Here is a 17,679-nt window from a genome sequence, read left to right on the forward strand (position 1 = left end):
TTGCTGTTAGTGATTACATCCATTCAACAAATTTATTACATCATCGAGCGCTTGTGATTCTGCTACCGAAGAGTAGCTTTCTGCCGTCGCAAAACGATTAAGTTTTGCACTTTGAAGAAAATTTATCTCGGATTGACCTTCTTTTGTATAAAATGGTGGCTCGGAAAAAAACTGATTTCAATTCTATTTACTAACAGAAACAAAACCGAATAATATTGCCAGAAAATTTCACTTTCCGCCGATGACAGCCAAATCGATAAAGACGCCAATACCTCTTCTTGGATAAATAAATAGTTTAAGTCTTGAAAAGAACTATGTGTAATTAATTCTTGAAGTTCTCCTCACTTTGCCACGTACGTTCCCATCGCGGGCGAAAACCAAACGTTGCAAATAAATATATTTGCGTTTGGTTTCGTGCCACTTCTGATTCTGCTTATTTCTCCTTTATTTCGGACATTTTTGAGGATGGTGTCTTCTAGGATTGTGATATCCTCCACTGAAAGCCAGTCGAGTGGCTTCAGCGGCGATGCGGCGAGTCATGTTAATTCCATGGTTAGAGTCTCAGAGTCTTGTGAGTTGCAATGTCGACGTCGTTGGCGTTGCAGTTCGGCTTGTTTGTTTACACATGTTTTGCAAGAAATTTTATTCGAGCCTCCATGTCTGTTCTATGTGATAGAACCACACATAAATTAAATAATTGCTAATTCGAGACCACACATAAAGTTTATTTGGATATATATTTTATAAGTAGTTCGAGTGGAGAATGGTTATGTGTGCGCTGATATACATCATAAGTTAAATCTATGGATTTTTGCCAATAAATATGTGTGGATTTTTAGTAGTGATCCATTGCGTATAGCTACGTAGTCCTACTTCACCTTTGCGTACAACTTGATTGGCAGCACCTTTTAGTTTTTCTTAAGAAAAGTCCAACAGGAATTCATTCGGTGAGTCATCCAAAAAAAAATCCAAGGAAATACTTTCAAAAATTCCACCAGGAATGCCATCGTAAATTTCTTCCTTCTCCCCAAGGAAGTTCTTTGACAATCTTCCGCGAATGAACAAAAATTCCTTCAAAAATTTGTCTAAGAGTTCCTTCAGAAACTCCTTCAGGAATGCCTTTGGCAATACTTGCAGAAATTCTTCTAGGTATTCCATCGAAAATTATACACCCTCGGTAATTCCGACGGAATTTCTTTCAGGAATTTCGGAATGAATTCCTATAAAAAAATTCCGAAGGAACTCCTGAAGAAATTTCCGAAATTTTCTTTCTCTGTGTATTCCTTACTTCCTCCAGAGATTCGTTCGGTAAATTCTCAGGAAATTACTTTGTTGATAGATACAGAATCTCCTTTGGAAATGCATCAAGTTATTCCTTCAAAAGTTCCTATAGGAAAACCTTAAAATAATTCTTAAGGAATACTTGCGTCTTGAGAATTTCTTCGGAAATTCCTTTCAAGATTTCTTCGAAAATTCTTTGGGAAACTCCTTAAGTAATTCTTAAATTCCGTCAAAAATTCATGTGGAAATTTGGTCGGAATTCCTACGGAAATTTTTTCGGAAAAACCTACGAAAATTCCACCACTTGTATTGTACAAACTCGTCTTATGACAAGTGAAGACATTCCACTAAAAAGCTCAAAATAATTTTCTTAACTACGAAAATTGTTTTAGTAAAACCATCCAAAATTCGCTTAGGAGAATCCCTTCGGATTTTTTTTTATGATTTCTTTTTGTTTGAGAAATTAATGCGGAATTGGTTTCGGAATTCGTTTGAACTTTTTGCCTTTCTCGTACAACAAAGGTGTACCAAAAGGCTATAGGATTACTCCAAAAACAAGTTTTGATAGAAGGTAGGACTTATAGCGTTATATACCGATCGACTCAGTTCGACGAACAGAGGTGATGTCTGTATGTGTGTTTTTTTCTTTCTTCCTAAGCAATGGAGGAAGAATCTGCTCAACAGACATCCTGGGTTGTCCAGGAAGTGCGGGGTTAGGGACCACCTCCAACAGCAAACGAGGGAGGCAGGACTACATCCCCGACCCGCTGAACCGTTTCCATTGCCGCCAAGCTCATAGTCCCTTCGGTACAACCAGAAAGTAATGCTTCAAAGAGGGGCCAGTGCACGACGCACCCTTGAGGTTAGCTGCGTGTCCTTGCAGCATCGAACATCGTGACTCGCTTTTTTAGAAGAACACCATGGTATCGTGCCAGCGCATTGCCGGCTTTCTAGGTGGCCTTACCACGCCCTATGTCCTCGGAAGGTGGGAAAGGTCGACTACGCGCCTGCTTCCCTCTGCATGACTGGTATCAAGAATGATGATCCCGCGTGCACCCCTCTCTTGACCTCTCTGGGATAGGGTCTGTTCGCCAACACACAGAGGGACTTGCCGACGCAGTGCCTACGCCTACCCCAGCCTTGACGAGGACCCCTTTCCGTCCTCTGGCTCGGAACCCGCCCGGTTGACCGACGCGACGATACCACCGACGAGACCGACGACGAAAGCGACGATACCATGTTGTTCTTCGCGCGGCCACTTGTTCGATAAAAGGATCGAGTTCGACCACAGGGCATGACCACCGGTATGACCCATGAAGCCGACTCCGAACTCTTGGACCACCTCTTGTTTGCGCCTGAACTAGCTATCCTTGAGTCCACGCGCCACCTTCTGTGTAGCTCCGAGACGATTTGGATGATAGCCGATAAAACGGCGTTCCAGCCAACTTCATCTTTACACATCCTCCGAACTAGGTTGTCCGGGGTAGTGTCCAGACCACATGTGGCAAGCATGTGGTCACACGAACAACACGTGTTCCGCCGTTTCCTCTAAACCTGCGCACACCAAACACTCGGGCGAGGCCGAGCAAGCCAGCTGCGTTACCTGCACTGTTAATTTGCAGCACGCTTAAACGCCGGACACTTCGAACCTCCCATGGGGTGCTTGCTGTTCACAGCTTTGCTGGAACAAATCAAACAATTGGGAGGGTTCGTGCAACATTGTGCCTCATGTCCCTCCAATCCGCAGCGTCGACAGAGCTTGCTTCTGTCAGGGTCTTCGCAGTCCCATTGCTTGTGCCCCGGTTCCAGGCACTTGAAGCAAACTTCGGGTTGCTCGTATATGCCCACAGGGCACACCGACCATCCCACCTTGACGCTCCCTAACTACGACTACCTTGGAGGTATCCGCTGCAGATAGCCGATCCAATGATACCTGTGTCCCTGCCGGACCTTTCCGTAGCCGAACGGCTGCGGTGGGCGTCTCCACTTCACACTGTAGCCGCAGTGCCGTGACGAGCTCTTCGACTTCGGTGATCTCGTCCATGTCTTTAACCCTTAGATTCACCTCCGTCGTGAGTGCCCTCACCTTGAACGTCTCGCCTAGGACTTCCTCCGACAACTTCTTGTAGGCGGCGCCCTTTTGCGAGACGCCCCGCTTCAGCTCGAGGATCATCTCGCCCATCCGGGTACGTCTTATTCGACGTACGTCGGAGCCGAGTTCACCGAGCTTGACGTCACTCCTCATCGCCTTCAAGACGTCCGAGTACTTAGCCTCGTCCGTATACTTGAACCGTTAAAGTCATGATGGTCTGGGTAGACTTTGGCGCCACCGCCTTCGCTGGCACGCCCTCGGTCGACCTTGCTCGAGTCCGTGAATCCTTGGACCTCAGTCTGGGTAGATCTCGGTTCCACGGATTTCACGAGTTTGCACTTGGCCGTTCTGACCGCCCTCTCCAGCTTGGCGTCCAACATCGACTTTCGAAGTTTCAGCAAGCTCCTCTTGAGGTCCTTACTGATATTATGCTTCGATGACGCAAAGTCGATGATGGCGTCCAGCTGTTCCGTCGCCACCTCGAAGGCCGAAAGCCCATCGCGTTTGCGGTTCATCGCCTTCACAAGCCATGGGCCGTCAATAACCCCTACCGGCGTTTTTCTAGCCGAGAGGAAGGTTGAGTGACCCACGCTGGCGCTGCGCACTGAGCTGCCGACTATTGCCTCTGGCCTCCTAGGCGGAGACCTGAACAACCCACCTCTTGCGAAGGGGTTGTCGGCTACACTACTACCACTAATTGAAGAATTGACTTGTTTTTCCATTTTGGTCCCACGAGTTGCTCGGGAAAAGAGGTCCACCACGCCAGAGCCCAGCATGACGCGGTATGGGACAATTACTGTGAAGGGTGCCCAGGTACCCCACAGGCTCCGTTAAAGGCCTAGCTCATTATTTCACCCCTGGCCATGCATCCATTTGTGTATGAGTATACATTTTGTAGACAAGTTTATGGAACTTGGTATCGGGTATACTCGCAACAAGTTGCATTCGACGGGAATGTGGTCCCAATGTTTACTTTTAAAAATTGTATTTGTACATTGAAGATGTGTACTAGTCCCAAACAAACATCTGTTGGAACCCTGTGCAAGAACAGCTGATCTGGTAATAATGGAGTAGCAACTACGAGCAGTCAATCAAGCTCAAGCTCAAGCTGTCTTATCGAGTGTGCAATTCCGTTCGTTGCCCGACTAGGAAAGAGGCAAAGTCATGGCCTGCTATTCACTAATCAATGTTGGCAACTGTACCGTTTTTTATACGAATGATATTTGCATATCTGTTATCAATGCACGCTGGAAGTGGATTGCTTAATTTCTAATACATCTCACCCACACATTTTCCAACCCGAAAATTTGGTAGACCGGACCGGGAATCGAACCCAGCCACCTTCAGCATGGTCTTGCTTTGTAGCCGCGCATCTTACTGGCTGAGGAACACATTCCGAAAAAAATATGGAAAGGAATCCCTTAAACCTTTTCTGTAGGTATTCTTAAGGAATATCTGAAAGATTTTCTTAAGGTATTTCCGAAGAAAGTTTTAAAGGATTTTTTAAAAAAAATTCGTAAAGGAATTTCCCAAAAAACTCAAAGGTGCAGCCCAATCAGGTTGCACGCAAAAGTGACGTTGAACTACGCAGCCGGTTGTAATATACCGGTTTTCGACTTTTCTGTTCGATGAGACCAAAGCAAGCGTTTTACAAGCCCATGGTGAATCTGTTTTCGTTGTTTATCCTGTGCTCCTGAGATTCAGTGAGTATTACGAACCCTGGGGATGTATATATTTTTTAGACCAACATTTGAAAAATATGTTAAAGATAATTGAGGATGAACAACACTCTCAAGCGATCACATAACCAAATTATGAATTAATAAAAACTCTCTAGAGAGAAAGAATCGTTCGATAATTGTATCTGGATTCGAAGCATTGGTAAGTGCTACTTTTGAACTTATTTTCCTATATCACACCAAAACACAATGCCAAACATCCGATTGAACTTCATTGTTGACATTAAATTGGTATATGAAGGGTTCGTACTTTACGTTCCGGTGAGGCGAAAACAAGCGATTTTCGAGTCAAAGGAGAATATGTTTTCGAAGCCAGTCACCATTCTTATGCCTCACTCATTTTTCGCAAAAATCTTCGGTGGGCATTTATGAACATTTTATGATCGCAACGAGATTCGAACCCAGAACACCAACAAAAATGGCGCTCACATTAGCCAAACCACCACATCGACTGCTTATTGGGAAAAAGTTATATGTTCCACAAAGGCTACTTTTGTTGGCATTCGCGAAGGCACGAAAAGGATGAAAGAAGTGAGAAAACGAGCTAATCAACTTTTCGTTGCACTGACAATGAGAGAAAAATAGTTATCTCTCATCAGGCCTTTTTATTTTCCCGCAAAACGATTTCTCGGCGAAAATCTACGTGAGTGAGCATTACGATCCCTGGGTATTAGTTGGGTTTACATTAATATGTAAGTTGTTTTCCATAAATTAAAATATTGCATTGTATTCTATATTAGTCGCTATAGGTCTAGGGTGGCCTTCCTGCAGCCGTGCTGCTGCAAAGCAAGACCCTATTGAATGTTCGATTCCCGGTCCGGTCTAGGACATTTTCGGGTTGGAAAACTTCTCGACTTCCCTGGGCATACAAGCATCATCATGTTAGCCTCATGTATCAAAGCATCATCGTGTCGTCTCATGATATACGGGTACAACAATTATTTACAATTATTTACAACCATGGCACAATAGGAAAAAAGGAGGTATTTTTGGCCAAAATTATGAATCCTGTAATAAATGGTGGTATTAATCATAAAAACATAGATAGAAACGAAAAATATTTTTTTCGAGCCTTTAATGGGGTATGAGACCAATTTTTGGCATAGTATCGATTTTAGTCATATTCTACAAAACCAACGGAATTTTGTCACTTTTTTTGGCTTGCAATAAGCCCGCTTGATGCTGGATAAAATACTAATGGTCATATGAAGGGTTTTACTGTATATTCGTGTCACAGACAAATGGACGCAACACAGTTTTCCTAAAATGATCAAAAAAGCACTATTAGCTTCTGGTGTTGAAAATTCACTGAATAAAACTTATTAAACCAGCAAAGGAGAGTAGAACAGATTCAATTAGCGTCATATTGTGACATCAACGAAATGGAATTTCATTTATTTGATATTTCCATAAGATTTCTTTCATAAATATAAAAACGTATTGTGACAAGGAGTTATTTAACACACTACTCATCCACCACTTTATGACACGTTATGGTTAAATCTATAATTCGCTTCTATTATGTAGTAATGTCAAAATTGTAAATTTTGAACCCCTTCCCTTCTACTGCGTGACGCTTTTTATGTGTTAGTTGATTTTTTCTTGAATTAGGCGCAACGTTAAGACATAACCCTCCCCCTTCAAATGTTATGTAAATTGTGTTCGTCACCATTTTCAATTGAAGTGGCAGTATTGAGTAACTCAGATGAAAATTGAAAAAGAAGAAGTTTACCAAAACACCTGATTAATCCTCCTAGCGGTAATGTTATCTTTCTCGTACATTATAAGAAAATGTATTTTGGCCATAACTTTTGAGCCCATAGTCCGATCCAGCCTATTTCTAATAGGGAGCAATGGAACAACGTTCTCTGACGAATGAAACTTGTTACGAGTAAATCGGTTGAGTGTAAGTGCCTAAAAAATAGTTAAGATAATTTTTGCTCACACACATACAGACATTAACATACACGTACACACAGACATCACCTCAATTCGTCGAACTGAGTCGATCGGTATACAACACTATGAGTGTTTGGGCGTTCTTTTTAATGCTTTTGGAGCAATCATATAGCTTCTACGTATACTTAGTACACGAGAAAGGCAAAAATAGGCATTTTTAAAAAATCATGTGTCTTACAAAGTTGTGAATTTGGGCAGAATTTTATTCATGGTCCTCAAAGCTTAAGCGTTCAATAGTATAGTGCATGATGTTTTACTGCGGGGTATTGCGGGGTACCAAACTGTTTTGTTCGTTAAAAACTGCGTAAAATATGCTTTTACAAAATTACTTAAAACTAAATTCTGGACTACATTATCAAGTCTATTGCATAGATCTGTTTAAGAGCTTTGTAACGATATATAAATATGTTACTTTTGAGACGAAAATATGGCAAAGCTGGCCGTTTTCCCAAAAAACGTAAAAATATCATTTCTAGGAGGGGCTAGTTTGAACGCCCCCAACCCCTCTCAAAAAAATCTAAAAAATAAAAACCGTCCTGATTATAAAAATATAGGTTATAAGCTGTGTATTCATCACATTTTACTCGCTCAAATCGAAAATTGGCCTTTTGGTAGTTTTGGCCACTCCTTTATATGGGGCTGTCCTATTGTGATGGCTTGGAAACCTTGCAGGTAATAACTGTGGACGTGTGGAATGAACACTAAGCTGTGAGCCAGCAATGCCAAGTAAGGACGTAATGACGATAACAAGAAAAGAAGAAGTTATAGAACCAAAACATTTCTAGAAAATATTCAATTCCTGAATTACTTGGTATATAAGTTAAAGTAGTTCTATTACCTAGATTTGATGCTGTTACCAAGCCTTCATTCAACTAACTACAAACATTTGAAAGATTTGCATATATTTAAGGTATGGAAGATCTACTCGCTTAAAGAAGCGAGAAATACTTCTAATGAAATGCCGGACCAAACATTATCGCTTTCCTTCCACTGAGCTGTGCCTTCGTTGCGGGCAAGTCAGTAACCCGTAAAAGACCGACCTCGATTGGTGTCGCCAACTGGGCAATAAACTTGTTCAAGGAAACCGCTATGTTTTGCTGAAAATATATTTCCCCAGCTTTCCAACGTTTTTCGTTTTGGTTCATTTCCCTTTCGTCTGTGTCGTGCATGTACTGCTGCACTTAGGACCAAGACGAGTCCCCTTTCGTAACGTTTTAACATGCGACAGGAAGAACGAATTTTTGCATAAATTTGAATGTGGTTTTACTGTTTGCAAGTGACGTTGAATTATGATTCCCAACACATTTTCTTACGACTGTACTCACCGTCCGGTATGAAAATGTTCAAAAGTAGACAATCCTCGTCATACTGCTTCTCTGCATCGTCAGCCGGCTTGATTAAGTCCAGAAACAACTGGTTGTGTCGTCGATGTGTTTCCCGGGGAGAAGGCCAACACTGTGGACCGAAAGTGGACGCATTTTTAACTCCTTCCCAGCTGGGCAGCCCATCAACCACCGGCGGAGTAAATCGTTTCTCGTTGGTCGGTGCCTGGGCGTACGGAATTCCCAAATACGCAATCACTCGTTGAGTTCTAAACATCTTCATGTACGTTCCCATCACCGTGCCCTGGTTGGGTATCTCCACCGTGGGAGGATCCCGGCCGGAACATTGCCGAACAATGGCCACCGTCACTAGCACTTGGACCACCACTCTCAACAGTAATCTATTGCGCGTCATGTTTTTTCTTGAATTTAAACTTTTTGCACTTATTCATATATGATAGATCACGACCACGATGCTTCAGAAAAGGCAAAAACCGATAAAAACTCCTTTATTCCTTTGGTTTGTGTTGTTGCTTTGTCGGACGGAAATGGCGCCCGCGGGAAATGGGAACAACAGCACCGAGTAACATAAAGCACCACGTTTCGCGTACAAATCAAAACGAAAGCCCCAAAAGCGACTGGTAACCTAAAAACAATACTGGAGCAGTAAATCAGCAAATGGGCCTCACGGTGGAATGGGTGTTTAAAACTGTGGAACTTCGAAACGCCACGACGGTGCTCCGTCGGAATCCTGCCGGTCGGATCGAGTGTTGAACGACGAATGGAAATCAAGGCGCAAAACCAGTTCCCCGTCAGAGGGTACTTGGGCCAGGATTCACACACCTATAGGAGGAAAAAAACGAATCGACTACAGCGAAGCAATTCGGTAGCAGGCACCGCCGGACCAGGGAAAAGTGAGTCACGCGATCGAGAAGCGCTAGAGCGGTTCCAACGGTTGTCGGGAAAATCAAATGCCTCACTGAAAAGGGATGGAAAACATCAGAGCAGAGGGTTTTCTGTTTGGATTGCGCCTGCCACGCCGTCGTCACCATCGTCGTTTTTTGCGGGGACTTGGCTGATGGAGGTAGCGGGCTGGTCCTGATGCGGTGGGTTGGTATGTAAATCTTGAGCGTCGTCGTCGTAGTGTCATTGAACGAGGTTTTCCTTTTGAAACTCTAACGTTGGAATACGATTTTGTGAACATTTGAATTCAATGGCCAAATACCGTAGAAGAATGAAGGCAACAAGTTTTGTTTAATTATCACCATATTTTTTTAGTATGTATCTATGAAACGTTCGTTGAAGCTACCATTTTTTATGCGAGTTCTTAATGTTGAGCGCACTAGGCTTTGAAAAATTCTCATGACAATAATAGAACAAAATCTACTAGTCGTATTTTTCTCAAAATAATTTTCTTATATATTATTATTGAATCCTATACCGTCGTGCGGGGCTTCTTTTGACTACGGGGGCTACTTTGAATTTCTAATTTTCTGGGAAAAATAAACGAAACAAATACAAAATTTGAAACAGAAAATTGCCATCCAACTAGCAACAATGCACCTGAATGCTTATAATGGAAATTTGATAGTAATTAACGTTATAATTCTTGTTTCAAAATGTCCAAAGTAGCTCCCGATTTGTCAAAAAAAGCCCCGCACGACGGTACACCTCATAATTCAGCTCAACTTGATTTATTGTATGTTTTGTAGTTGCTAGTCGTGATTGGTCGAATCGAGAAACAACAAATACATATGCACAGCTCACAAATTAAATAGCAATTTTACGGATTGGAAAACTATTCTCAGTGTTTATGATTTCGAGATTCAGCCACGTCCTCACGGTCAATTTATTATTAGGAGAGGACAATACCAAGACAGGCTGTCTTGGTACAGTGATCACCACGTCACTATCCAAGCCGTTCCTGGGTGGACGTTAGGCAGAATAACAGCGATTTCAACAATGCTTGTTCTCTAATATGGCCCTCTGCTAATCTTCAGTTTCTATTCATTTCACACTTGCCGCTCGTTTGCGGTGTCAATCGAATCTGTATCTTCATTACTTTCATCTACTCCCTTTCGCTTTGAGTAGTATAATTATCACCGAAAAAAGCCAATAAATTAATTTCGATAATATCAACCTTTGTCAAGAGCAGAGGAAGTTTAAGGTAATGAATGAATTTCCGTGAGGCAATGTGTGCTTGTGAACCACTATCAAGAAAAACTCGACAAGGACGTAGTTTTCCATCGGCTGTCATAAGTAGATTGTTGCACATAGATGAAACCCTCTTTGCAGGATAGACGGCAGAAGTGGACTGTATTTGATGGTTTTGAATCTCGTAATCCGAATCATCGGATTCTGGTGTCGATGGGGAAACGTCAGACTCAGGGTGGAGGAGGGTATGGTGTTTGCCTTCACATTTCCAACAAGTAACGCACTGCTCCTATGCCCTACTCTCAGACAATTAAAGCAAGCTTTGAGCTCTCTTACCTTGGCTTCCCGATCTGGAATGGACATCTTGCGGATTGTAACCGTTGGTCCCATGATGAAGCTTGTAGCTCCTTTACAAGCAAAAATCCCTCTCCCTGCTTATGTCCTATGTGAGTCTTTTGTCATGCAAGAGTTCGACCCTATCTTCCTAAATGGGACTCACACGCTTATGATATCAGTTAGCCACTCGCCCATCAATTTATGTTTATTTGTAGCGGTTTGAATTAGCTGACTTGAATACAAGAGCAATGTTAATCACAAAGGAAGGAAGGGTTATTTTCGGGTCCGTATCTCACTATTTTAATTATTTAGAGCTTGGCCTAAATCATATCCGTCTTTCTGTCCGAGTCTTTACAAGGAATAAGAAGTGCGCGTCGTGTTCCTAAATTAAAAGTATTATGTGTAAAAATTGTTCAATTGGTGTAAATTATTAAAACTTTGTGTTATTATAGGTAAAACTTACAAGCTAAACGGCAAATTATAAAATTACAATCTTAAACTAGGATCACAGTAATTAGTACGGTTAGTGAATTTGTTAAGAAAATGTGGTTCTTTTGTAATCTGATTGTTCTATTATTCCATTATTAAAGTGAATAGGACTATTGTCCATAGAAGCCAATAGGTGAAGCCAATTCTGTGATTAGTGGCAAAACTATACAACAAAAGGTAAATTAAGTAAATTGATAGAATTGTTGTAGTGTGTTTGTGGTACTCGTGGGTTGGGATAAAATAATTTGGCTGAATACTAATGTGTTTTGAACAGGTCCGTACAGCGGGCCTTTTTGTTTTATGTGCGGGTTTCATCTCGTCGCCCTCAGGTGAAACTATACTTCACAGGATTCCGTGTGACGATTCCCAGATCCGAAGGACCGTGAGTCGTTATTAACTCGGTCGAGCCGTGACAGAAATTGTTCCGGTTCTGGGGTCTCCATTATTCGCCGGAAAGCCAAGGGACGCGAGCGATTGACAACTCGCACCGGGAGCCAAGATCCCATTGGAGGTATCCCACCAACCCGCCCAACGCTGAATACCACACTGAGACCACCCCGCCCCCCTCCACCACCGTTTTGCCACCGAAGACCGCCATCAACCCACCATCCAAGATAACCACCACGAAGAACAAGTTCTATGATAAAACCGCAAGTACCACAATCTAGTAATTAAGTGACGTCACTTCAATGATAGGCCAGTTAGGAAGCAATAAAATTGTACATGCAATGAAAATTGTATTTGGTGGTTTAGTTCTGCTTTAATTACCCTAGGTTTGAGTGATTTACACCTTTATTCCTTTTTGTGCGCTTTTCCGTGTTTTTGCAAGAAGTTCTCAGGCCTCGCCCTGTAGAGACCGTTTCTGACGGGTAGATGTGTGTGGTTTTTGAGCCAATTCCAGGTGAGAGATCTGTGGTTCACACTTCCACGAGAGCAAACATAATTCTTGCAGTTTTCCCCTTCGTTCCCTCTCAAGTGAGCAGGATTGATTGTATGCGTGTGACTCTGTGAGCATAAACGACCCTACGTCTCAACATAATTTCCCTACCGTGAGCAGCTGCAGGCTACATGATGACGTCGCGCTTGAAGATCGGGTGGCTTCCTTCACCGCACACTTGGCATGTTGGCTCCCCTTTCTCGGTAATGGCATAGGTTTTCAGCTGAGTGGGTCCCTTTGCTGGAATCGGCTTCGAGGTTGTTTTCTGGATCGCTTCTTCAGACCGCTCGAAGACTGAGCAGCGCTTCTTCAGGAAGTCCATGGTGTCCTTATAGGTGGGAATTTGTTTGTGAGGAATAGTTGCTTCCCACTCTATGCGGGTTCTGTTGTCCAACGCTTTCGCAACCAAGTTCACGACGAAGCACTCGGACATTCCAAGCATTTGCTCCTTCATTAGGCTGAGGCCATCAATGTGACGAGTTACATCGTCGATCAGTTCTCGAAGTTCTGTGAAGCAGGGTCTTGTCATTTTCTTCAAGTGTAACATACTCAAAACGTGAGTATCTACAATGAGTCGCTTGTCACCAAAACGTTCCTCCAGTAGCGTCCAGGCGTGGGCGTAGTTGTTGGCTTGTATTATAGAGTCGTCGATGATTCCCGCAGCACTGCCAATCAAGGCTCGGTCCAGGTGATACAGCTTCATAGCGTCGGAATCGGTGGAGGTCTTCATCACATCGAGAAACATGGCCCTAAAGCGTGGCCAGTTCTCTGGTTTCCCACCCAATGTGGGAATGGGTGGTTGCTGTTGGACGATGATGCGTGGTGGTTCTTGTTGACCTCTTGCTACCAGCCTCATATCGTTGGGAGTTTCCATGGACTGGATAAGCGTTTCCACAAACAGGCAGGCGTAGTTGTGCTGAGTTTCGAAAATGATTGCAGCTTCTGATCCTTCTTCGACGGCTTTGCGTAACTTTCGCCTTTACCTGTCCACGTAGGTGAACAAGCGATTTGAGATCATCCTCTTCTTCTGCTCGATTTTACTTGGTGTGTGTTGAATCGGCATCACACGACGTCAGCGACGGGTTTCACTAACGTTTTCACTCACGGTTACACTCGCGACTTACTTTCGCACTAAAACGCAATTTTCCTCCTCGAATCAGCCAGAAAATTATTTTAACTAACTCTGCTGAGCATCGACAGAGGGAAACGATGGACAATCGGCTGATTGTCAGATCACAGTTGCGGCTGCAACAAACGGAAAACGGATCGTCCAGATCCGGTTCGAAGGACCAAAATGTCCGGTCACGGACATTCGAATGATGAGGGCAATCCTTCGGTTGAGAATGCCACGGATGATCTTCCGATTCCTTCTCGGTGAAGGAATGCCTGGTGTGTCGATAGCTCAGACTGGAGGGATAATTAACTCATAGCTCTGAAAAGAGCCGGTTGGTTTGGCTGCTTTCGGGGAATGAAAAACGCATCGTTCTTTTGCTTTGGCTGGTTTATTGCCGTACAATGGCTAAATACTGAATGAATGAGATACATTGTGCACATTTCTTATATAGTCTAATAGTATACAATGACAATGTGAAATGTTTCTTCCAAGTTTATGGGGGCGTGGCTTCGTTTAGAAAATTCTCGCTGTTGATGCGGTGATGCAATGATCATTGATGATGATGACGGTGACTGTACACAATAGAGAGCTCTTGCTTTGCGTAAGTTCTAGCAGGTAGCAGTGCAAGTTTTGTAGGTTGGAAGAATTAAATTTTGGGGAATGGAACAACAACACATCTAAGAAGATGATGATAACAAAATGGAAGGAATATTTGATTTTCGTTCGCTTCATGTGCGAACAAGTGTTATTCATGCAAAAATAGGTCTGCCAGAGGAAACGATAAATTGTTAACTGTTTAGCAGCATATACAGGGGTTAGACAAAAAGGTTGAGATAGGCAAAATTTTGTTGATATTCCAATCAGCATAACTTTGCCTAGAAGAATCCGATTTTGATAAAACCGGGACCATCGGACGCGGAATCTCTTCTAATATATTGTCCCTATGCAGAATCTCAGATTGGCCATTGGCCACCGGAGATGTTCCGGATTTTTCGATGGTATGTTCAAAATGAATTTTTTGTACTGCTTGTCATTTTATGTGACGTTTACTTTCATCATGTTTCATGTTTTTTCCATAAACTAAAACTAATATGCCGACCAATGCTGGCTGTAGATCGAGAATCCTACGCAGACTACGCAGAGATATGGCCATTTCCGTAAAAACGGTTCCGGGAACATGATGAAATGGTAACAGATCGGAATAATGCAAATATGGGTATCTATCTTCATGGCTTTGCGAGGCGATGATCACAGAAACATTTCCAAAATAATAGTGTCCACTGCCCTCCTTATAGCAGGTTCCATGGACCTTCCAGGAGGGGCGGGTTCTGGCACCATCTGGCACCATGCCATCTGAACCATATTAAAGATACATTTTGAGGACTGAAAGACTGTTTGGCCAATTTGTAACAGGTTCCGGGTGTTCTGGCAAAGTGACATTTGTTTGGGATGTATGGCCAATTCCGAACCGTTTTCACGAAAATGGCCATATCTCTGCGTATACCCAACGGATTTTCGATATGCAGCCAGCATTGGTCAGCATATTAGTTCTAGTTTTTGGGGAAAGCATGAAACATGATGACAGTAAACGTCACATAAAATGACAAGCAGAAGAAAATATGCATTTTTAACATAGCCTCGAAAAAACCGGAACATCTCCGGTTGCCAAAGGACTATCTCAGGTTTTTCATGAGAACAGTATACTAGAAGAGTGTTCGCATCCGATGGTCCCGGTTTCATCAATATCGGATCACTCTACGCAATGTTCTATTGATTTGAACTTCGACAAAATTTCGCCTATCTCAACTTTTTTGTCTAACCCCTGTAAGTATAACAGCATATGGAGACCCATGGTACGTTTGAGCAATTTATCTTGTGACTTTTTATGCAAATTTCAGCACATCCGTTCAAATATATAAAAGAAAAAGGGTGCAAGCATTTCTATAGCAGCTTGTACTAAGGGAAACCTGAATCTAATTTATTGTTGGGAAGTTGATGTTCTTGGTTATCATATAGATCAAGAAATCATTAGAATCATGATTTCAAACAGCAGGTTTCCGGGCGTCTTCTAGTGATGCTATTTTTTTTTGCAAGATCGACTGGGGTACGGATGCTGTCATTCAGAGTATAGAAAATTTCGATTCTCCAACTTCAATATGAGTAAAATTTACAGATTCAAAAGAATTTCATAACGAAAATCAACCCAGCATGTCCTATCCATCCACCCACTAAAGCCCTTTCGAAATATATGCAGATCAAAATCAGTTTAATGCAAATGTGCTAGGTTCTCCAAACCGTTCTGGAATTAAGATCAATTCGTCTACCAGGTCAACTACCCATGGTAACAAATTTAAATCTCCCAGCATGTCCAAATACGCACCTAGAGCCCTTGCCTGTTATGTGAAGTGGAAATAAATGTAATGCAGATATTCAAGGATCTCCAAAATTGTTCTGGAGTTCTGATCAATTGGTCTACCCGGTCAACTACGCCTGGTATCAAACCAAAATCAACCCAGCATGTTCTTACAAGTCCATAGAGTCCCTGCATATTATGTGCAGTTCAAATTTAAAGAGTGTGAGGTGATTCAAAGGTGGCAGTAGCACTACGAAGAGCACTTGAATGGTGATGAAGCTGGGAACACACGCGCAAGATATGGTGAGGCACTGGTTAGAGCGCTGCACTGAGCAGATATTTTATTACCAATATGGTGGTGTCTTGTGTGACATATACAAAAGGGGGCTATAAGCTGGATTGGAGTCAATTTTAAGCCGTTGATTAACCCCAATTATAAGAGAGTTCATGAACCAGGTGTTCGTCGTGCGCCAGATAATTCATAAATGCCGCGAATACACCGTGCTTACCCGAACGTTCAGGGTCCTCAGGTCCGACTCCACCGCGTGCAGCCAGCTCTGTTGAATATTTTTTACGCTATTCTTTCTTCCGACATTCGCACTAAGTGACCAGCCCACTGAAGTCTGCCGTATTTTATACGATTCACAATATTTTCTTCTTTGTATACTTGATACAGCTCATGTTTCATGCGTCTGCGCCACACACACCATTTTCTAGTTTCCCTTCGAGCATTGTACGCAGCACTTTTCGCTCGAAAACCCCGAAAGCTCTCCGGTCCGCCTTTTTTAACCTCCATGCTTCATGTCCATAAAGAGCCACTGGTAAAAACAGAGTTTTGTAAAAAGCAAATTACGTTTCTGTTTGTATGTCGCGAGACCTACGCTGGTTACGTAATCCGTAAAAAGCCCTATTCGCAGCAGCAATACATCTTTTCTTTTTACGGGAAACGTCATTGTCACATGTCACAAGCGTTCCAAGGTAAACAAATTCTTCAACAACTTCGAAAACATCCCCATAAAGCACTACCTCAGCACCAATAGGTATTCCTCTATATCTACCTGCCACCAGGTACTTTGTCTTGGAAGTGTTAATGGTTAAGCCTCCACTACTGCTCTGCGATCGATTCCAATGAGGTCGATGTCGTCTGCAAAGCCCAGGAGCATATGCGACCGTGTGATGATAGTACCTTTCCTCTGCACGCCAGATCTCCTAAAACCGCGCTCGAGTGCAATGTTGAACAATAAATTCGAAAGTGCATCACCCTGCTTCAATCCGTTTAAGGTCACAAACGAGGTTGACACTTCGTCTGCCATCCGAATACTTTATTTTGAGCCATCCAGCGTTGCACGTATCAGTCTAATCAGTTTCGCCGGAAAACCATGTTCGGACATTATCTGCCACAGCTCATTTCTTTTCACTGAATTGTACGCTGCTTTGAAATCAATGAACAGATGTGAGTCTGCAGGTTGTACTGCTGGAATTTATCAAGGATCATCCGCAGGCTAAACATCTGATCCGTCGATGATCGGCCCTCACGAAAACCTGTCTGGTATTTGCCGATGAAGGACTCCTCTAGCGGTCTCAGTCTATATTTTGTACGCCGAGTTGATTGATGCAGCTGCTCACCTCTGTGTTTGAGAAGCTCCACCGGGATCTCGTCTTTCTCAGCAGCTTTAGGGAAGACTGGTGAGAATTGATCCCCTTTTTTGATTTCCGATGTATTACAGCCAAAAATAAATAAACATACGCGATTTCCACACAGACTCTCTAAGAAATATATTATTTAACTTTACTGATGTATAACAGTCCTTAAATTATTGTTGTTAATGATACACAATCGATTTTTTGGAGTTCTGTTAGAAATCGACTTTTAAAATATTCGGGAGAAATTGATCCCTCTCCA

General features: G+C 42.7%; 1 protein-coding gene across 1 annotated transcript in view; it reads right to left on the reverse strand.

The window, feature by feature from the left end:
• The window catches only part of LOC134214855 (acetylcholinesterase), a 48,671-nt gene extending 39,490 nt beyond the window's left edge, over window positions 1–9,181 (reverse strand). Inside the window, exon 1 of the mRNA XM_062694142.1 lies at window positions 8,397–9,181. Within this exon, the coding sequence (XP_062550126.1) occupies window positions 8,397–8,808 (412 nt within the window). The 5' untranslated portion in view covers window positions 8,809–9,181. The remainder of the gene's footprint in view (window positions 1–8,396) is intronic.
• Between the last annotated feature and the right edge of the window lie 8,498 nt (window positions 9,182–17,679).

This window comes from Armigeres subalbatus, chromosome 2 (genome assembly GCF_024139115.2).
Source record: "Armigeres subalbatus isolate Guangzhou_Male chromosome 2, GZ_Asu_2, whole genome shotgun sequence".
Classification (NCBI taxonomy): domain Eukaryota; kingdom Metazoa; phylum Arthropoda; class Insecta; order Diptera; family Culicidae; genus Armigeres; species Armigeres subalbatus.